Below are 22297 nucleotides of genomic sequence, written 5' to 3'. Positions count from 1 at the left end.
AGTAGGCCATACACACTCTAGCCACACCCACCCAGTAGGCCACGCCCACCCTGGCCATACCCACCCGGCCCCCTGAGGGCAACCGCAATGCTGATGCAGCCCTCAATGAAATTGAGTTTGACACCCCTGTCATAGACTGTCAGTTTCTAGGTCATCACATGTTTACAATCCTTCATCTAAGGTACTTAATCCAGTCAAGGAGTAAGGAGTAAGTACTTCACATCTCTACTTCTAAGCGCCATGGTGCCACAGTGGTTAGAATGCAGTATTGCAGGCTGACTCTGCTCACTGCCAAAGGTTTGATCCTCACTGGCTCAAGGTTAACTCATCCTTCCATCCTTCCGAGGTCAGTAAAATGAGCACCCAGATTGTTGCTGACTCTGTTAACTGCTTAGAGAGGGCTGAAAAGCACTATGAAGTGGTGTATAAGTTTAATTGCTATTCATTATGGACTGCTGGTATTAGGGTGAAAATGAAGGGAAGCTGCTGCTATAGGCACCAACACATCCAATGATGAAGCACTCAAACATAGGTTGGTGTGGCTTCATGAGAAGTTGCTAAATGTGGTTCATTTTTTTTAAAAAAATTAATGTATCCATGAATTGTATGCTAGAGTGTTGACTGGGCATAAAAATCTCAGTGGAGGCTTGTAAGATTACATCTTGTAAGATTGCTAGCAGTTTCTCTCAAAATGTGAAGCTGAAGTGAATCTGGACCAGTGCCATCCATCCATCCTGATCCCTGTTGTTCCCATCAGGGACAAGAGATGGCCATGCATGTTGACCTTTTTGACTGCAGGGAGTGGAAATTCATGGCCAAGGCAACTTCTGAACTTAAACTGTTTTTATAGTGAACTCTTCTGGTTCAAAGACAGCCTTCCAGAGCCAAGTTCTATTTCTGGTTCTTTTCTTAGAAAAGTTGATGGGAGAACCATAAAAGAAACTAGAGTCAGATCTGTGTGAAACAAGGGGTATGTCTTTAGGTGAGAGACCTGGTTTGTTTGTTTGTTTTTGTATCACCACAATCCCAAGGGTCTCTTTGAGTCTTACATCATAAACTTTCAAAATACAACATAATGAAAGTGTAAAAATACTCATAATTAAAATCAATCTTGTTATTTTATTTTATTTATTTATTTATTTTTATTCCATTTATATCCCGCCCTATCTCATAATTAAGCAATTAGTTAATAATTGCATTGGGTATCTCCCAACTGAACATGCTATTGAAGGCTCTTCTAAATAGTTGTGTTTTTACTAACTTCTTAAATACTGGGAGGGAAGATATATGAAACATTTCAGAAGAAAGCTGTTCCTGAGTTTAAGGACCATAAGGGAGAAGTACTGATTTCTGGTTCTTCCTCCACAAATTTGCATGGGGGAAACCCTCAGCATCCACACGCAGAATATGCAAACTGGACAGGTAGAGTCTGTTTGAAGCAGATAATCCTGCAGGTCCTGGTAACAGAAGCAGCTCAAGTGGAGAACATTAGAAAAGGCTACAGTCAGGAAGAATGGAATGTTTGGTCATTGTTCCTGTTATGTATGGGGTTTAATAACACTGCAAGCAATGGCTCCACCGATACCACCAGGTGGCGCTGGGCCAAAACTGCTGCGGCTGGGAGCAGCATTTCGGCGGGAAAGCCAGGTTTAAATCTATTGGCTGGAAGAGTACCTGGACAGGTACAAATAGGGCACAGGTAACCCCTATTCCCCAGTCCAGTCTTCTTGTTGTTGTTAGCTGTGAAGTCGTGTCCGACCCATCGCGACCCTATGGACAACGTTCCTCCAGGCCTTCCTGTCCTCTACAATCTTCTGGAGTCCATTTAAGCTCACACCTACTGCTTCAGTGACTCCATCCAGCCACCTCATTCTCTGTCATCCCCTTCTTCTATTGCCCTCAATCTTTCCCAGCATTAGGCTCTTATCCAGTGAGTACTTCCTTCTCATTAGGTGGCCAAAGTGCTGTCTACCCTTCAATAAAGAACGTGTGCTGTATTCATTGCCTGGCGTCCTTCCTGTTCTCCAAGAATCCACTACACAATAGTGGCGACAAAGGTGGGATACGAACCCACACATGCAAAGCACAATGCAACAGCAGCAGGACCCAGAGCCCCAATTCAGGCATAGGTTGTCTACTGGTTGTTACCTTTCAGTTCTCTGCTACATGAGAAAATCAAAGAAAAGTGAGGACAGCTATTTTTCTCCAGTTACTCCAGCAAAATATTTATCGTTGGACATATACATCCTTCATATTGAAGGAAGGATATTTTTGAACAATGGACATAGAAGTTAATTTTGAGCATATCTTCATATATAGATAGATAAACTATGTTTAAAGGATGGGTTGGCTTGACTTTTCCACACTATAGGCATCCTGAATGAACAATGTTATTGTTCTAAATTGACATGGGGCAAGTTTTTATGTTCTTCGTTTTTTTCCCCCTAGAGTATTACAACGGTCCAGTAGATGAATCCATCTCTCCAAAGAAGTGCAAGAATATTCCCCATCTTGATTTGAGAAGCTCCTTGCCCTCTTCTGAATGGACATTGGTCAGATTTACCCCAGAAGAAGAGAAACCTCTGGCAGTCCAAGTCCTAGTAACCAGTGATGGAAGCAGGTATTGGTTACTGATGCAAATTTACTACCTTGAATGAGCCAGAGCCAGAAATGATAGAACTCACTTGTCAGAGTAAATAGAAATATGAGAAGGAAGAATGATGAACCGGGAACACTGAACTCCTGCAGCTTACACGAAGCTTTTGTGGGCATATGATTCACTGGCAGGAAATCTTTGCATCCCACACAGTCTGAGTAATGCAGGGTGGGGTGGGGGATTAAATCCAGATTCGTTTTGACGAGAACAATAAAAATTACAGTATGTAACAGCTATTGAAGTTTACAAGAAAGCAGCTTGTAGAATACAAATATACAGTATGTATTTCTTGGTTTCTTTTGCACTGAGTTTCCTCAACGTTTGTCCTTCCAGTTCCACCACTAGCAGTTCTTTCTGTTTGAAGAACTGTCAAGAGCTTGATAGGCTTTCAGTAATGTGACCTGAGGAGGTGTTATTTTCTTTCATTTTTGTTGGCTGAGAGTTATGGTGGTTGTAATCCAACACATCTGGAGGGCACATGTCCAGAAATAGAACACCTGTCAAAAGAAAAAAAAATGTAGCAAAGTCCACCAACGATGCTTATTGGTGCCTTGGTGGAGCAGTGGGCTAATGCCTCCTTAAGTAACACCAGCTGCCTGCAATTAGTGCAGGTTCGCATCCCACCAGGCTCAAGGTTGACTCAGCCTTCCATCCTTCCGAGGTAGGTAAAATGAGGACCCAGATTGTTGGGGTCAATTAAGCTGACTTTGTAATAATGCCGCTTGGGGGGAGGGGTGTGTGAAAGCCCTAATAAGCAGGCATATACATAGAATGAAGGCTACTGCTAAGTTTGTAAGCCGCCCTGAGTCTTCGGAGAAGGGCGGGATATAAATGGAATTAAAATAAAATAAAAATAAAAATAAAAAAATTATTACATAAGTGAGGGAAAGATACTTGTACCTATGTGAATGGTTGATTAGTCGTTTTGTACCACTTGCTGGCCGTGTTTAAGACAACCAGATTTCTCTACCCTTGGATTCCTAGCTCAGAACTGGAATGTGATCTTTCTGGCAATTCAGCCATTTCCGCATCCTCAGAAGAGATGCTGTCATTGCCTGAGCCCATTTGGAATTGCCTCCCGTCTTCAAAAAGATCTCCACTGTTTACCACAAATTTGGAGAAGGGAAATGATTGCCTTGAAAAATCCAAAGCTGCTAATGGTAAGTTTCTATAAGCACTACATCTCCCTGATTTCACCAAAAGGCACTGAAACAACCCAAGACGTGCCCATTGATTAAGTGTTGTGAGGTTCAGAAGAGGTGAATGCAGTTGAATTGAGCAGCACAGAGGCCTAGAGTTGAAGACACTCGCCTCCCGCTGGGAAGGTTGAGAATGCAATCCTGGGTAGAGACACATGGTTTTTTTTTATCAGGGTGCAAAGAGAAAATATCTGCTGTGAACTCTGCGTACGGACCAGGAAGGGCATCCGACCACTAAATGCTCAGCTCCATTCAGTCACCCTGACTCCATCCCCAATCAAGGGATTACAGGGTCGAAAAAGAAAAAAAATGCAGTTGAATTAAACAAATTCACTTGTGGATGCTGGGTTCTCTGTTTTCTCAAGTACTTCTTACCCATCATCGCTCGATTCACCTTAGCACTGGATAATTAAGCCAAAGGTAGACTCCAGGGCATGAATTTGTATGCAGAATAGCATCGTAAAATACCTCTTTACCACTGAATCCAATGTAACAATAATGCAGACAACCGAGTTGATATATTTATAAAATGTACCATTATATAAAATAATACTGGTGGAACTCTGAAAAGGAATGCTTTCCATACATCCAACTTTTGTTACATGCTTTCTCAAATAATAGAACTTTATTTTGTTTCAAGTTGCCTGGCCTTTTTAACTTGACCTGCTCTCTGCAGCTACAGGCTTCTCAAAAGAGTTTCCTGCAATGTGGACTTGCTCAGGGAGAAGAAATGGATTGTTTGTTCTGACCATTCCACAATCAGTACAACTGGAAAACCATAGCTTGATTAAATCTATGGTTTATATATTTCAATAGATATCGTAGCAAATATATTTTAATGCCCTCTTCTTTTAATCCTAGTACAGGTAGTCCTTGACTTAGACCACAGTTGAGCCCAAAATGTATGTTGCTGAGTGAGAAATTTGTTAAGTGGGTTTTGCCCCATTTTACGACTTTTCTTGCCACATTTGTTAACTCAGTCACTGAAGTTGTTAAACTAGTAACCTGGTTGTTAAGTGAATCTGGTTTCTCCACTGACTTTGCTTGTCAGAAAGTTGTAAAAGTTGAAAAATGGTCATGAGTCACTTTTTTCAGGGCCATTACAACTTCGGTCACTAAGCGAACTGTTGTAAGTTGAGGACAACCCATACTGCAGCCAAGAATCTATACAAATTAAATTTCTCTTTTTAAAGGAAAGCTTTGGAAATGCACAGCAATGAAATGCAAAGTATCTAACTGAAGTCACTCCCATGGAGTAACTGCCATATATCTTCCCTCTCTTACACATTGTGTTTTACACACACACACACACACACACACACACACGGAGGGAGGGAGGGAGGGAGGGAGAGAGAGAGAGAGAGAGAGAGAGTCATAATCCCCCCACCTCTTCAGCTTCCACACTGCTTTTTTCCAAAGTGATCCATAAGGTTCCCTGCTACATAACATACTTTCCCATTTGGGGGCCTCCCTTATACTTAGCTTTCTATCTCCCACATTGCTGTGTTTCGCACCGTCATTGTTTGCTTGATCAACAGGATTAACTTTTTCCCTGAAGTCAGTTGTGAGGATGATGTAACTTCACCAATGAAAAACAAATGTTTCATTTTCTCCCTTATTTTGGAGTGGAAAAAACAACTGCAGACAAGAGAAACAATGAAGATATAGAAATGGTTGGGCATAACTGAGTTCTTGTGCTATAAAGGTAAAGGTAAAGGTTCCCCCGCACATGCGTGCTAGTCGTTTCCGACTCTAGGGGCCAGTGCTCATCTCCGTTTCAAAGCCGAAGAGCCAGCGCTTGTCCGAGGACATCTCCGTGGTCATGTGGCCGGCATGACTAGACACCAAAGGCGCACGGAACGCTGTTACCTTCCCACCATAGTGGTCCCTATTTTTCTACTTGCATTTTTACGTGCTTTCGAACTGCTAGGTTGGCAGAAGCTGGGACGAGTAACAGGCGCTCCCTCTGCTACGCGGCACTCGGGATTCGACCCGCCAAACTGCCGACCTTCTGATCTTGTGCTATAACATTCTGCAAAAATGGAATAAATTGACAGTTAAAACAGCTGAGCCATGCATGCCCTTTCTAAGTGAAAAACAGATTGGAGAACGGTGCCATCTAGTGGCCTATATTTAAATATTTATCAGCCCACTTGAAATCGTTAGGTGTCATTGCCTTAGATTAGAAAAATTGTAAGTGCTGAATTCTTCTACTTGAAATATAAACTTCTTGAGCGAACTGTTCTGTGAAGATATCTGACTTTTTTATTGCTATGAACTGCAACTGTTTTTGTCAAATATGGATGATAAGGAGGGATAGGATGTCAAATTTTACTCTCCAGTTATATAATAACTTCAAAACAGATATCCAAGAAAAACAAATTCAAATTTAAAATCTCATTGTGCTTACTGTTAAGGTTTGGAACTTCCTGTGTTTTAACAAATGCCTTTTTCCCTATCTTTCCCCTTTAGCTTTACAACGAGCCTACAGTCTTCGTGACTCTTCTTCATCCAAAAAATACCAGAACTGGAAAAAGAAAATTCAGTCCAGTAAGATACAACCTGACTAAATCATCTAATGCAATTACTCATTTAGCTACATTCTTCCGTAAACAACTTCATTTATGTTCAACCTTCACTTATGCCAATTTTACAACCTTTGTGCTACGGAAGTTAAGCCAATCACTTCAAGTATTCAGTATTCAAGTATTCACACAAGTTGTTAACTGAATTCCTGAGCAAAGCTGGCTCAGGAATTCTGGGAGTTGAAGTCCATGAGTCATAAAAGAGCCGAGGTTGCCTACCCCTGACCTAGTCTCATGACTTGGTTATGATTACTTTTAAGGAAATTGCTTTGATATAAGAGAAGATGTGGGAAAGCCACTTAATCCTTTTTTTAAAAAATATTTTGCTTCCCTGTTTCTGTTGACTATTCCTAAAACAGTTTTCCCTCTTTAGAATTTCAAAGGTATGAGGGCCACATAGGATGGACTTTGTGATATTTGTAATATGAGTTTTGTAGTATTGTTGCACTGAATAACTAACATGGATTTTCCTGCATTTTAATTTGCATTATTTCTCTTCCTCTTTTAAGTGTATTGTTAATAATTGGCCACAAATCTAACCTAGCAAGAAGAATGTAAAAGCTTTATTGAAGAAACCAGGACCAACAGATTTTTTTATATATTATAAATACTTTCATTTTCAGCTGTTCCCAAGCCTCAATCAACAAAGCAAGCATTTGAGCCCATTCACAGTGCTGGGGAAAAATGTGAATGTATCTTTACATTTAAAGTATATTGTAGATTCATTTACATTACCCTCAGATAGGAGATTTCTTCATTTTCCTTCCTAGAACACAGCTTGGTCCACCTGGCCTGCAAATCACCTGCTTTGCAGCCTGATCCCTTTCAGCTCTTTTGAGTTCCATTCTTAGTGCTGAGACTCCATAATCTTTGGTATCTCAGGCCTCTCAGAAGAGGCTGACTGGAAACCTTGGTGGAGCAGTGGGCTAATGCCTCCTTAAGTAACACCAGCTGCCTGCAATTAGTGCAGGCTCACATCCCACCAGGCTCAAGGTTGACTCAGCCTTCCATCCTTCTGAGGTAGGTAAAATGAGGACCCAGATTGTTGGGGGCAATAAGCTGACTTTGTAATAATGCCGCTTGGGGGGTGTATGAAAGCCCTAATAAGCAGGCATATACATAGAATGAAGGCTACTGCTAAGCACATTGATTTGTGCTTTAAATTGTAAGCCGCCCTGAGTCTTCGGAGAAGGGCGGGATATAAATGGGATTTAAAAAAAAACATATTGTTGCTTGAGGTGAAGCTATTGCCTATTTCCCCTTCTGCAGAATGGTGTAGAAGCTTCTGGACTGGTTGTTGGATCTTTGAGACTGGCAAGGAGAGGAATATCTATCTCTGTATCTGAAAAGCAACCTAGCTTAGGCAGCCTAGTGCAGATAATCCGTGACTCATTACACTTGGAAGTTGTGACAGCAACTAAGTGAAGGAAGTCATTAACAGCTGATCACATTGTTAAACAAATCTGCAGGTCATTAAGTGGAGCATGGGTGCCTCAGCGGCTCCAGGGGAAGCCCTAGGTAGCCTAGCACAGGCCGTGTCCCCTGAGGTACCCTGTGCCTGCTTTCAACCCCACCAAGTCTCACCATCCCTCACCCCTGGGCATTCATTGCACACTTATTTTTTGAAGACCTCCGGAGCTCAGGTTAGGGAAGCATGCCACTCTATTCCTAGGTCACATGGTACAATACCAGAAGTGGCCACCATTTCTGAATTATTATCCTGCTTCATCCCCCCCCCCCCAAGATCATCAAGTGTTTGCCATAAGAAGCCACTGTCTCACTCTAGCTGGCGAGCCCTGCTCTGTCATCATACAAAATGTTCTGATATGCAGCATATTCCTGAATAACAATGCCTTTATGTATTACATTTAGATATAAAAAGTCAGATTTGCCCTAGTTGTCCAATTAGCACACAAACAGTTAACGAACAGTTTGCAAAAATCTTAATGCTTTCACAAAGGAGAGTTTGTTGTTGTTGTTAGCTGCGAAGTCGTGTCCGACTCATCGCGACCCTATGGACAACATTCCTCCAGGCCTTCCTGTCTTCTACCATCTTCTGGAGTCCATTTAAGCTCACGCCTACTGCTTCAGTGACTCCATCCAGCCACCTCATTCTCTGTTGTCCCCTTCTTCTATTGCCCTCAATCTTTCCCAGCATTAGGCTCTTCTCCAGTGAGTCCTTCCTTCTCATTAGGTGGCCAAAGTATTTGAGTTTTAGCTTCAGGATCTGGCCTTCTAAAGAGTAGTCAGGATTGATCTCCTCTAGGACTTACCGGTTTGATCGCCTTGCAGTCCAAGGGACTCACAGGAGTCTTCTCCAGCACCATAGTTCAAAGGCCTCAATTCTTTGGCGCTCAGCCTTTCTTATGGTCCAACTTTCACTGCCATACATTGCAACTGGGAAGACCATAGCCTTGACTATACGCACTTTTGTTGACAGGGTGATGTCTCTGCTTTTTAGTGTGCTGTCTAGATTTGCCATGGCTTTCCTTCCCAGGAGCAAGCGTCTTTTAATTTCTTGGCTACAGTCCCCATCTGCAGTGATCTTGGAGCCCAGGAAAACAAAATCTGTCACTACCTCCATTTCTTCCCCATCTATTTGCCAGGAATTGAGAGGGCCAGATGCCATGATCTTGGTTTTCTTAATGTTAAGTTTCAACCCAAGTTTTGCACTCTCCTTCTTCACCCGCAACAAGAGGCTCTTTAGTTCCTCTTCACTTTCTGCCATTAGAGTGGTATCATCTGTGTATCTTAGGTTGTTGATATTTCTTCCAGCAATCTTAATTCCAACTTTTGATTCATCTAGCCCTGCCTTTCTCATGATGTGCTCTGCATATAAGTTAAATAGGCAGGGTGACAGTATACAGCCTTGCCGGACTCCTTTCCCAATTTTGAACCAATCAGTGGTTCCGTGTCCAGTTCTCACTGTTGCTTCTTGACCTGCATATAGGTTTCTCAAGAGACAAATAAGATGGTCTGGTACTCCCATCTCTTTAAGAACTTGCCACAGTTTTTTTATTGAAAAGTTTTATCATACATTTTATCTTTAACAGTCCCCCCTACCCCTCCCCTATCCCTCCCTCCCTACCCCTCCCCCCTCCCCTCCCCCCCGACTTCCCAGAGCTAAGTACAAGGTATAAAAAACAAAAAAGACAATCATAAACATCCATATGCTAACAACCATAAACTCTAAAATCTATCACTCTCTAGCTCATATAGGATAACTACAAACACTATTAATATAAAATATATAAAAAAAGGAAAAAAAGAAAAAAGAAAAAAGAAAGGAAGACTTATTCAAATGCTACATGAAACTTTTTAGTCCCATATTTGTTCTGGATATACTCAATCCATTTTCTCCACTCCATAATATAGCGATCTTGCGAGTGATCTTTCAAATAAGCTGATATCTTTGCCATCTCTGCCAGGTCAGAAACCTTTAAAGTCCATTCTTCTATAGTCGGCAGTTCCTCCTTCTTCCAATACTGACCTATTAAGAGTCTTGCTGCCGTAATTAAATTCAGCATCAACTTAGTGTCCACAACTGTAGCATCTGTAATTATTCCCAACAAAAAAAAGTTGCGGACAAAACTTTATCCTTTGCTTAAAAATCTTCTGCATATTCCACCAAATTTTTATCCAAAAAGCCTTAACCTTTTTACAAGTCCACCATATGTGAAAATATGTTGTATCTTCGTCACCGCACCTCCAGCATTTAGGCTGATAATTCCACACAATCAAAGGCTTTAGCATAGTCAATGAAGCAGAAGTAGATGTCTTTCTGGAACTCCCTAGCTTTCTCCATGATCCAGCGTATGTTAGCAATTTGATCTCTAGTTCCTCTGCCTCTTCGAAAACCTGCATGTACTTCTGGTAGTTCTCGATCCACATACTGCTGAAGTCTAGCTTGTAGGATTTTAAGCATGACTTTACTAGCATGAGAAATGAGTGCAATGGTGCGATAGTTTGAACATTCTTTGGCACTGCCTTTCTTTGGAATTGGAATGTAAACTGATCTTTTCCAATCCTGTGGCCACTGTTGAGTTTTCCAAATTTGCTGGCAAATTGAGTGTAGCACTTTTACTGCACTGTCTTTTAAGATTTTGAATAGCTCAGCTGGAATACTGTCACCTCCACTAGCTTTGTTGTTGCTCAGCTTTTCTAAGGCCCACTTCACTTCACATTCTAGGATGTCTGGCTCGATGTCAGTGACCACCTCATTGTGATTATATGGGACGTTAAGCTCATTCTTGTATAGTTCATCTGTGTAATTTTGCCACCTCTTCTTAATCTCTTCTGCCTCTGTTAGGTCCCTGCCATTTTGGTCCTTTCTCATGGCCATTTTTGCATGAAACATTCCCTTCATCTCTCCAATTTTCTTGGAAAGATCTCTGGTCCTCCCTATTCTATTGTTTTCTTCTATTTTATGCACTGTTCATTTAAGAAGGCATTCTTATCTCTTCTAGCTATTCTCTGGAATTCTGCATTCAATTGGGCATATCTATGTTTTTCTCCCTTGCCTTTCGCTTTCCTCCTTTCCTCAGCTATTTGCAAAGCTTCCTCAGACAGCCATTTTGCTTTCTTGCATTTCTTTTTCTTTGGGATGGTTTTGGTTGCTACCTGTTGTACAATGTTGCGAACCTCTGTCCATAGTTCTTCAGGCACTCTGTCTATCAGATTTAATTCCTTAAATCTATTTGTCACCTCTACTGTATATTCAACAGGGATATGATTTAATTCATACCTGAGTGGCCTAGTGCTTTTCCCTACTTTCTTCAGTTTAAGCCTAAACTTTGCAAGGAGAAGCTCATGGTCTGAGCCACAGTCAGCTCCTGGTCTTGTTTTTACTGACTGTATAGAGCTTCTCCATCTTTGGCTGCAGAGCATATAGTCAATCTGATTTCTGTGTTGACCATCTGGTGATGTCCATGTGTATAGCCGTCTCTTGGGTTGTTGGAAAAGAGTGTTTGCTATGACCATCGTATTTTCTTGACAAAATTCTATCAGCCTGTGCCCTGCTTCATTTTGTACTCCAAGGCCAAACTTGCCTGTTATTCCAGTTATCTTTTGGCTTCCTACTTTAGCATTCCAATCCCCCATGACGATAAGGACATCATTTTGGGGTGTTAGTTCTATAAGGTGCTGTAGGGCTTCATAGAACCGGTCAATTTCATCCTCTTCAGCACCGGTGGTTGGGGCATAGACTTGGACTACTGTGATATTGAATGGTTTGACTTGGATTCGAACTGAGATCATTCTGTCATTTTGAGGATTGTATCCCAGTATTGATTTTCCTACTCTTTTATTGACTATGAAGGCTACTCCATTTCTTCTGAGGGATTCTTGCCCGCAGTAGTATACCTGATGGTCATCTGAATTAAATTCACCCATTCCTGTCCATTTTAGTTCGCTGATACCTAAGATGTCGATGTTCAGTCTTGTCATCTCTTGTTTGACCACGTCCAGCTTTCCTTGATTCATGGATCTTACATTCCAGGTTTCTATGGAGAAAAAATCTTTACAGCATCGGACTTTCCTTTCACCACCAGACACATCCACAGCTGAGCGTCCTTTCGGCTTTGGCCCAGTCGCTTCATTCTTTCTGGCGCTACTAGTACTAGCCCTCTGCTCTTCCCCAGTAGCATATTGGACGCCTTCCGACCTGAGGGGCTCATCTTCCAGCGTCATATCGTTTTGCCTTTTGGTACTGTCCATAGGGTTTTCATGGCAAAGATACTGGAGTGGGTTGCCATTTCCTTCTCCAGTGGATCACGTTTTGTCAGAACTCTCAGCTATGACCTATCCGTCTGGGGTGGCCCTGCACGGCATAGCTCATAGCTTCATTGAATTACGCAAGCCCCTTCGCCACGACAAGGCAGTAATCCATGAAGGGGAAAGGAGAGTTAGGCAGGTGGTAAAACTACTGCCACCTCATTTTAAATTTGTTCTTCTCAATTAAGCCCGTGTTTAAAATGCTGCTTATTAATTCTGCTGTCATTTTGTATTTTTTAAAAAATTTCCCCTGTGTGTTTGATGAGGCGTCTCCAGAGGGAGCTAAAAGCTTGTGGGAAGAAAGTATTGAATGTTAATGTGTTCAAGCTAATCTATTTACTGGAATGAATTATTACCTACAATTCAAGTATTCTGCCCACCTCAACAATTATATTTTATCTGGGTGAAAACCAGAAATCTTAACAGCTAACTTCCAGAATTTCAAAATACATCTTTGTTTTAATATTTGAATCCTGTTCTTTTAATTTTTAGAAATACAATCTCTATTATTCTCTTTAAATTGAGGTGAACTTGGGAACTGTCCTGAAAGCCCACAAAAAAGAAGTAAATTGTTAAATAAATGGCCTATTCACTATATGTAAGTTTAGTTATATTTAAATTAAATAACTAAGTTTGGCTTTCTCCTGGTCCTACTTGTGTTTTTATTCTGATTTTTTTTGTAATATGGCTCTCAATACACTAAGTGTTGACCCTCAGCTCAGAAAACCTTTAAAGATTTCAGATTTAGGTATGTTGCATAGACTATACAGTATGATGTTCATGGGTGGAGAACACAGGAGACACTTGGAAATGGAATCAGTGATGCACACCCTGCTGTTACATACTAGTTTGCATGGGGATACATGGACAGATCAATATTCATCATATTTAACCCCATTATCTTTTGACTTCTCCCAATAAGTATTCAATGTATTAAAGACACCTGGAATACTGAAGCTGGGGATATTCTTCGAATATCTCACAAGAAAAAAAAAGAGACAAAAGAGTGGATAAATAATTTGAACAGGCATCAGCTGAAATGATGTCACTTGCTTAAAAAGCAGTAGGAGCATTGAATGTATCCAAATCTGGACAAATATTTTTGGCATTTACTATTCCAGTAACAGAAAAGTATAAATCATACTACAGTATGTGAGCCAAGAATTCCTATTGAAAGGGTGAAGGGTCCTTTGCTTCCCATGTTGCAGCGAACAAAACATTTCCACCATTACTGGTGCATGGAGGGGGGGGACGACAACAAGTCTTTGACAGCTGCTGCTTGGGTCCCCCGCTGAGCTTAATTGGCACCACCAGGAGCTGAGCTGAGCCATTCAGTCAATAAAGAGAAGAGCTCCCTGGCCTTGAATTCCATTGTGAAGAAATCTGAAGGTTGGTGGGAAGTCGGCCAGCAGTGAAAATTCTGCTCCACAATTCTTAAGGCGGGGTTAGAGGAATATAGAGGAAGCTGTATAAATGCCTGCATGACAGGCTGTTGTAGATTTACAATAGGGGAGAATAATCTCCACCAGCCATTAGACTGTAGCTGGATGCTCTGCATATGACATCATGTTGGGGCTGTAGCAACCTAGTCGTTGGATTTTAAAGAAACAGGTACAGAGATAATACAAATTCTGGCCTTTTTTCCTCTTAGAGAGTACCTTTTCTGTCCACAAAATATCCATGTCTCCTAAAAGGCAATATGCATAGCCAATATGCACTCTGCTACACATTTCAGATCAGAAGGGCATCATCATAGAATCCTCAGAGGTCTTACAGGAACGTAGTACTCACAAGGTTAGGATGCTGGGTTGACAATTGGCAGGCTCATGTTTGAGAACCAGTTACTGCCGCAGAAGGGGTAAGCTCCCACCACACATTCCACCTCCTGCCAATCCAGCAGTTTGAAAGTGGATGATCACAAGTAAATAAATGGGTACCACTTCCATGGTCAACTTAATAGGAACATGAAAGGAGCCCCCAATTGGGCATCACACAGGCAACGGTGATGTCACCATTCAATCCTTTCAATCCAGAAGAACTAGAGGTCGTCTAGAGCAGTGTTTTTCAACCTTTTTTGGGCAAAGGCACACTTGTTTCATGAAAAAAATCACGAGGCACTCCACCGTTTTCCGCACCATTGGACCTCCCCATGGTCGCTACATGAACGGTCGTAAGTCGAGGATGGCCTGTGTTCTCAAGGGGTTGGACTAGATGATCTCCAAGGTCCCTTCCAACTTCTTCTTCTTCTTCTTCTTATTATTATTATTATTATTATTATTATTATTAATAATAATAATAATAATAATAATAATAATAATAATAATAATTTCTTTTTAATTTATCTTTCTGTATTTTCTTTTTTCTCTTCTTTTCTTTCTTCCTTCCTTTCTTCGCTCTCTTCCCTCCCTCTCTTTTGTTTCTTTATCTTCCTTCCTTCCTTTCTCTCTCCCACTTTCTTTCCCTCCCTCTCTCAATTTCTTGCTTTCTACTTGTTGTGGAAATTGGAAGCTACTTGCATTTCTTTTTAATTTTTCTTTCTGCATTTTTCTCCTTCATTTATTTTTCTTTCTCTTTCTTTCTTTTTTTCCTTCTTTCTTTCTTTTCTCTTTCTTTCTTTCTTTCTCTTTCTTTTCTCTTTCTTTCTTTCTATCTTTCTTCCTTTCTTTCCTGCCTTTCTCTCTCCCACTTTCTTTCCCTCCCTCTCTCAATTTCTTGCTTTCTACTTGTTGTGGAAACTGGAAGCTACTTGCATTTCTTTTTAATTTTTCTTCCTGCTTTTTTTCCTTCCTCCCTTCCTCCCTTCCTCTCTCTCTCTCTTTCTTTTCTATTCTCCTTTTTTTTCTTTCTCCCTCCCTTTTCCCCTTCCCCCTTTCTCCTTTTTTCCCTTCCTTTTTTCTTTCTTTCTCACCTTTACCATCAAAAGCACTTCACTCCAGAGGGGGGGGAAACCCCAAAGGTTTTATTATGCAACGTATCAAAAGGACAGGTTAAAAAAAAATCAGCCATGTAATTTTTCAGACGCAAGCGAAGCCTCCAAGAGCGAAGCGGTCAGATCCCTCTATTTCGGGCTGGGGTGAGGGGTCGCGGCGAGCAAAGAAAGCGGAGCCAGGCAGCCAACCAGGCGGGAGTCTCGCATCCTCAGCCGCGCGGGGAGTAAGGAGTAAATGGCGCGTGCTGGGGAAGAAGAACTTTTTCGAACGTTGCAGGCAACCAACCACGCGACAGCTCAGGCGAGCCGGGCTGGCCGCCCGTCCGTCCTCTTCCGATAAGCGAGCCAGTCGCCTCTCCCCAGCTTCTCTCTCTTCAGCAAGAGACCCTCAGAAGCCAGAGAAGGGGGTGGAGCTATGCTGCCGTGGAGCCCTGGTGCCTAGAGAGGTCGAGCCCACTTCTTTTCCCGGGCTTTTGCTTCCAGCGAAGTAGGGCCGTCAGCTTAGCCAAGGCTCCGGTGCCCAGTGCTCCCCGCCAGAGAGTCTTGCAGCGCTGCTCCGCCCGCGGCTGTTCCTCCTCCTCCTCCTCTCACCGCTGTCTCCTAGGTCAGTGTTTTTTCAATTTTTCCCACGGCACACCAGGCAACATCTCGCGGCACACTAGTGTGCCGCGGAACAGTGGTTGAAAAACACTGGTCTAGAGCAACCCATTGCCCAGGACAGGTATTCTCATCCTTTCCAAGACAAACTTTCACTCTTTGCTTAAAACCTTGGCAATGAAGCATCCATGACTGTTCCACTATTTAACAATTCTCACATGTGGAAGATTCTTTCTTCTTTTGAATGGGATCTCTTGTAAATCTTCCAGCCATCTATTTCATTTAGGGATCCATAAAGAATAAATCCATAATCATCCTTCTGACAACTCTTCAAGTCTTAGAAGGCTGCTATTATGTCTCCTGCTAGCTTTCTCTTCTTTAAACTAAGCATACTTAGTAGAAATGCTCACATTTTAACTGAACAACTCATTGTCCTTTCATAGATTTTCCTCTTTTGTACAACAAGAAAAGTGGATCATCTTCAAAGGATGCTTCTGCCAGTTTTCAACAAGAGTTTGAGGAGAGTTTCTTTAAGACAGAGGTAGGTGGCCAAGAGAGGGCAGCACATTGTTTTGAACCTGCTGTATCATATATTTTTTGTTAATATGTACTGCTTAATATTTAAGTGAACAATCCATTTAAAGCACAAAGAGATAGTGTTGTGTATGGGTTTGGGGGACAACATAGCAACAGTGCTACTTATACCACCAGGTGACGCTGTTACCTGGACTGATACGGATTGGGCTATGTCTCGGCGGGAATACCAGGTTCAAATGGATTGGCCAGGTGGATACCTGGCCAGGTATATATAAGGACTCAGGTAACCCCAAACCCTCAGTACAGTTCTACCATCAATAAAGAGCTTCTATGCTGTACTCATTGGTCTGGCGTCATTCCATGCGGTCTAGAACCCACTACATAATAGATAGAATTGGCATTCGGAAGGCTTCAGTCTATGTTACAACATCTGCCTTGTGCAACGAAGGGCATCAGTGCACTTGACATAAGATATTGGAGAGGGAAAATGACTATTCTTTGCAATATCATTTGGCATACATGGATTAGCAGACAATAAACATTTCAGTGGAGATGTTGGAAGTTGTCCTCTTACATCCCTGAGTTTTGTAATTGGCAGACAGGACACTTCATAAGTCAATCGGTCCCCCAGCACACATTTGTTTTAATTGGTTGTAGAGTGAATAATTAACTACTGCAGCTCTTCTGTTAATTTCTTGAAGGGTGCATCTGCTCATGGCCTTCAGGGTTCCTGTCTCTTCTTTCCTGAAAATTTAAAGTTTAGTTTAGTTTTATTTGATTTCTATACCGCCCTTCTCCCTAGGGACTCAGGGCGGTTCACAGGGCATATATAAATAACGATACAAAGTTAAAAAGAAATTAAACCAGTGCCCAGTTAAAAAACAATAATACATTACTAAAAACACCAATTTAAAAACCCATAATCCCCCATCAGCCCAGCCCAGCTAATTCAAATAAGTGAATTCAAATAAGCCTATTATCCTGCAAGAGCTTGAACTCTATTTTGAATTCCAGTGATGCAGAATGTCTCCCCAACCTCTATCCCTATCCCTGTCAGACAGGCAACACTTAATAACAGAATAACAGAGTTGGAAGGGACCTTGGAGGTCTTTTGTCCACCCTCTTGCTCAAGCAGGAAACCCCTATACTATTTCAGACCATTTTAATTGGTTGGACAACCAATAACTGGGCATTGGTTGCCCAATGTTAATATGTTCCTCCAAATACCTGAATATGAATTATAGAATCATAAAGTTGGAAGGGACTGAAGAGATGATCTAGTCCGTCTCCCTGTATAGTGCAGGATTTAGCACATCCCTGAGTCCATGCTGGACTCTGAGACAGAACAACAACAACAAAGGCTGATGGCCTTTGTGCTAATCTCATTGGAAAGTACTATTCTTAATCAGCAATGGAAAAAAAAACCCTCTGGTGCTGTCCTCAGAAATTTAAACTTAATGAATATGGGGGGGGGCAGTTTGGTCTAGTAGTTAAACAACCGCTAGAAACCCAAAGACTAAGACCTGAGAGTCGGGTGGGTGACTTTCAGCCAGTCACTCTCTCAGCCCATGGAGACAAGCTCAGGAGACAAGCCAGTTAACCAACTCTTGTCACAACTAATGGATCAACACTTGGTTGATTTGTAAAAGGCAAATCCTGCACTTGCAGGAAAATGCTAGGAAGGGCAAAAAAACAACTTAACGAAGATGTTAGTGTTTTTTTCTGGTGTTATCAACCACCACCCTTCCTAACGGAAGAAACAAGTTTTGACAGACAACTAAATCCAGGGCTGTAATCATCTGTTAAAACCTGTTCCCAATATATGACTAACAAATGTATAGTAGAGGAACTATTTCTGCTTAGTAAAGCAGTCAATGTCCTCGACCTTTATTAAGTAGCATTTATCCATCCCAGATACAGATGATTTACAGCAGTGTTTCCCAGCCTTGGCAGCTTGAAGAAGTCTGGACTTCAACTTCCAGAATTCCCCAGCCAGCACAGCTGGCTGGGGAATTCTGGGAGTTGAAGTCCAGACTTCTTCAAGCTGCCAAGGTTGAGAAACAGTGATCTACAGAGTCAGTAAAGTAGGAGATTTTTCTTCTCTTGCTTTTCCAGGAACTAATGGATGACCAGCAGTGTTCGATCTGTAGGACAGGTGGATGCTTCCCAGGAGATAGTAGATATTCTGCACAGACCCTGTTTTTAAACACAGATCTGTGGGACAGATCAAGGCTGTTTTTAAAAATACCTCCCTCCAGTTATTTTACCAACCCAAATGATAGGTGAGACATGTCTCTGGGTGCATGTGTCAAAGCAGGAACAGCTACATAGGCTGTCTCTCCGGTGGGCTGCGGATGATCCAAAAGCAATGTTCTCGTTGATGTGATGTATAAAGATAATTATCAGAGCATTTTCATGCCATGAGAGGCTAGCAGGATGCGAAGATGAAAACCATAGTCATTCTTTTTCATTCCATTTGCTTCCTTGTTCAATTTTCTTCTAAAGAGTTGCTTTCCTTCGCAGCTCCTATTAGGTTAGGATGCTGAGCTTGTCGATCAGAAGGTCGGCAGTTTGGCGGGTCGAATCCCGAGTGCCGTGTAACAGAGTGAGCGCCTGTTACTTGTCCCAGCTTCTGCCAACCTAGCAGTTCGAAAGCACGTAAAAATGCAAGTAGAAAAATAGGGACCACTATGGTGGGAAGGTAACAGCGTTCCGTGCGCCTTTGGCATTTAGTCATGCTGGCCACATGACCACGGAGACGTCCTTGGACAAGCGCTGGCTCTTTGGCTTTGAAATGGAGATGAGCACCAGCCCCTAGAGTCGGAAACGACTAGCACGCATGTGCGGGGAAACCTTTACCTTTTTACCTTATGTATCTGATACAGCTTCATCTTCTCTCATCAGTTGAAGTATGGCTATGCTTCTGTCCTCTGGCTTTTTTGTTTCAATTATGAGTTGCTGCAGATATATGCCAGGAATACAAACAAACCACAACTATGGCAGGTCACAACTGCAGATGCTTGCCCATCTGTCCTAAGGCTTGTTTTTAAAGACCATAGAAGCAGAAGGTTTTTTTTTGTCCCCATCTCATGTGGGATGAGAAAGTGTGGATTGAATTTAGACATAATGTTTTTTTTAAAAAAATAACTATCCCCTGAGCTTCCCTGTTGAACTTCACAGATGGCTTTCCCGGTTCACTTTGCTACACAGTTACCTGGCACAGAACTGCAGATGGTTAGATTCTTATGGTCCCTCATCCAATTATGGTCCCTCATCCAATGCCAGGGGTGTCCACAGGGGTATGGTTAAAAAAAATCAGGACGGCAACTGCAACAGCGCAGTTAAAGCATTGTCCATTTTTTTATTGATGCACATTAAAAGTGGGCAGAGCTTTATTGCACCTCTGTGATTGCCATCCTGAGAGGGTTTTTTTTAAAAAATTCTACCCTATGGACATCCTTGCTGCATTCACTTTCTATCTACCCCTCTCATTCACCCACTGTTCCACTTCCATTTTTTTCTCCATCACATTTTCAGCTGCTTTCTCTCAAATTCACCTCCCTTTTTGTCTGTCTGTCTTTCCAGTCCTACCTTTATTTCCCTTTCTCCTTCTCCAGTCTCCTGGCAATCCTTTGGTTCTTGGGCATTAATATCCTCTTTCTCCACTTTTCCTGTTTCCAGCTGCTCTCCTTCAAATATTTGCCACACTAGTTAATGGATTCTTCACACACACCCCTCCCAAAAAGTGAAAGCATTCCACTTCACTTTGGCACCTTTCCAACAAGGTTGGTGAAGAATGTTAGCCTAGCTAGCTTATCTTACAGAACAGCAGGATAACAAACCTGCTTTTGTTCTGTTTTGTTTTTACTCACATGGATGCACCCAGGTTGGGCAGGCTATGAAAAAGTACACAAAACCAGGATGACTTTGTCTTCTTCTGTGTCTCAACTCCAGGAAAGGCATCGTTATATTGTCTGATATTTTTTTCTAAGAATGATGACCTTTGAAAAATTCTGGACACTCTTAATAGCCTCTGACTTTGCCAACCAAGTTTTAACAAGCCAAGCTGTAGTGTCTATTTGAAAGACATTTTCTTTCATCACAGATAAAATTAAATATTAAACAAAAATTCATACAGAACATTTGCATGTTATTACCTGGAAATGGAACAATCCCTTTCCATACAATTTTCTGCAACTAGAATTCCTGGTAGCTGTTTCGGAATTTGTATAACAACTTTATTAGTAGAATAAATATACTGCAAATAGAATAACCACAAAAATGAATAAAATCGTCCTCTACATTTTTCAGTTAATAAGAAAATATATATCTTGTCTCAACAGTATGGTAACATGTGATATTTAACTTGTTTTTACAAGGATGTAACAATAAACTTTTTAGTTTCTTGAAAATGAGGCTCAAACAAGCATTGGCTTTAAGTGGGGCCACTGCCAATTGATGTCTCTTATCTAATTATAACTTAAATTCTTTAAATATTTCTATGTATTGCTTGCCTTACAAAACATACCCATGCAGGAAACAGCGTCCCTTATGTTTCCCTATAACCATTTATTATTTTATTTTATCAGATTTATTTTATTTTATTAGATTTATATACCGCCCTTTCCCGAAGGACTCAGGGCGGTTTACAGGGTATTTAAAACAAGAAATACAAAAGTTAAAAACAATTAAAAAAATTACATCAATCCCTGAAAAAAAAAGTAAAAACCCCAATTAAAATTAAAATTAAAATTAAAATTCTCAGCCTGGGCCAGAGAGCTCAAAGAGCCAGGTCTTCAGGTCCCGGCGGAATGAACGGAGGTCGGGGGCAGTTATCTATTATTATCTATTATTATTATCTGTTATCTATTATTAGAATAGATATAGGAACAGTTAATCACATTCAGGAGAGCCTGCATACAGCCATCCAATAAGATGACAAAAAAGAGAAATGCTGTATGTTAAAATATCTTTTCTTCCACCTGCTACAATTATTTTATTTTCATTTATTTATTTATATTTAAATTTATATACCGCCCTATTCCCGTAGGACTCAGGGCGGTTTACAGGGAAAATTAAAAGTTAAAATATTTATTTATTTATTTATTTATTTTATTTTATTGCATTTATATACCGCCCTTTCCCTGAGGACTCAGGGCGGTTTACAGGGAGTTAAAAATCAACCATACAAAAGTTAAAACCCAATTTAAAAAAAAAATACATCATATACAATTAAAAACGATTAAAACTAAGATTAAATTAATCCCTGAACTTAACTAAAACCCCATTAATTAAAAATTAAAACCCCTCAATTAGAGCCCATTAGGATGAGATGTGATAGAAGTTGACAATGGTTAGACAGACTTTGGGTATCATTGAGCTTTGTTTGAGAACTGCTTCAGGTTATGAGTGGTCCTATGAGTGGCTAGTCCAGAAATGAAAAAACAGAGTTGCATAGAGCAATATTCTTTGTCCATAGATGTCTAACTTGCTGTAGATTTTTTTATATCAGGAAGGAAACTATACATGTAGTCTCTTTTCTGTCACAGTTACGTTTGCAAGGCTGTATATCTTAGGGATCCTATTAAGAAAAGCCACAGAGTCCCCTTTGGAAGGAACTGTTGAGGAAATTGATGAAGATTCCTGTCAGGACCCACCTCAATCCACATCTTAAGAAATAAGAACTCTTGGATGCAAGTTTAGTCCAAAAGGAAAATGTTTACTAGGATGGAATCAATTGTGACAATACAAGACGGAATCTAACAAAGTTACACTTCAATCCTATATAAAACATTCCCATTTCAGCCCCCTCCCCTCATCCATTTGGTCAGGCTCCCATCATTTACTTAGGTGTCAGGCCCTTCCGTGGGAAAGGGAACTCTCCTTGTTTTTATTGTTATTGCTTCTTCCTTTTCAGTTGTAAATGAAGATGCGATCCAGATCTGTCTCTCCCCCTCCCTCCCCCAGTTCAAACGTTTCCCTGTTGTTTGAAGATCACCTTAAGTAACCATCCTCTCCCCCC

At 41.2% G+C, this 22297-nt stretch overlaps 1 protein-coding gene across 1 annotated transcript in view; it reads left to right on the top strand.

Moving 5' to 3' along the window:
- Nucleotides 1-972: 972 nt before the first annotated feature.
- LOC310637734 (F-actin-monooxygenase MICAL2-like) overlaps nt 973-22297 on the top strand; it is a gene marked incomplete at its 5' end in the record, with an annotated part of 47305 nt that continues 25980 nt past the window's right edge. The window contains 5 exons of the mRNA XM_083358235.1: nt 973-982; nt 2449-2620; nt 3641-3816; nt 6328-6405; nt 16182-16279. Coding sequence (XP_083214361.1) covers nt 973-982; nt 2449-2620; nt 3641-3816; nt 6328-6405; nt 16182-16279 — 534 coding nt within the window. The remainder of the gene's footprint in view (nt 983-2448; nt 2621-3640; nt 3817-6327; nt 6406-16181; nt 16280-22297) is intronic.

The sequence above is a fragment of the Vipera ursinii genome (assembly GCF_947247035.1).
Source record: "Vipera ursinii genome assembly, chromosome: 1".
In the NCBI taxonomy this organism is placed as follows: Eukaryota; Metazoa; Chordata; class Lepidosauria; order Squamata; family Viperidae; genus Vipera; species Vipera ursinii.
The sequence above is the reverse complement of the archived record's forward strand: the minus strand, read 5'-3'. Positions and strand labels throughout refer to the sequence as shown.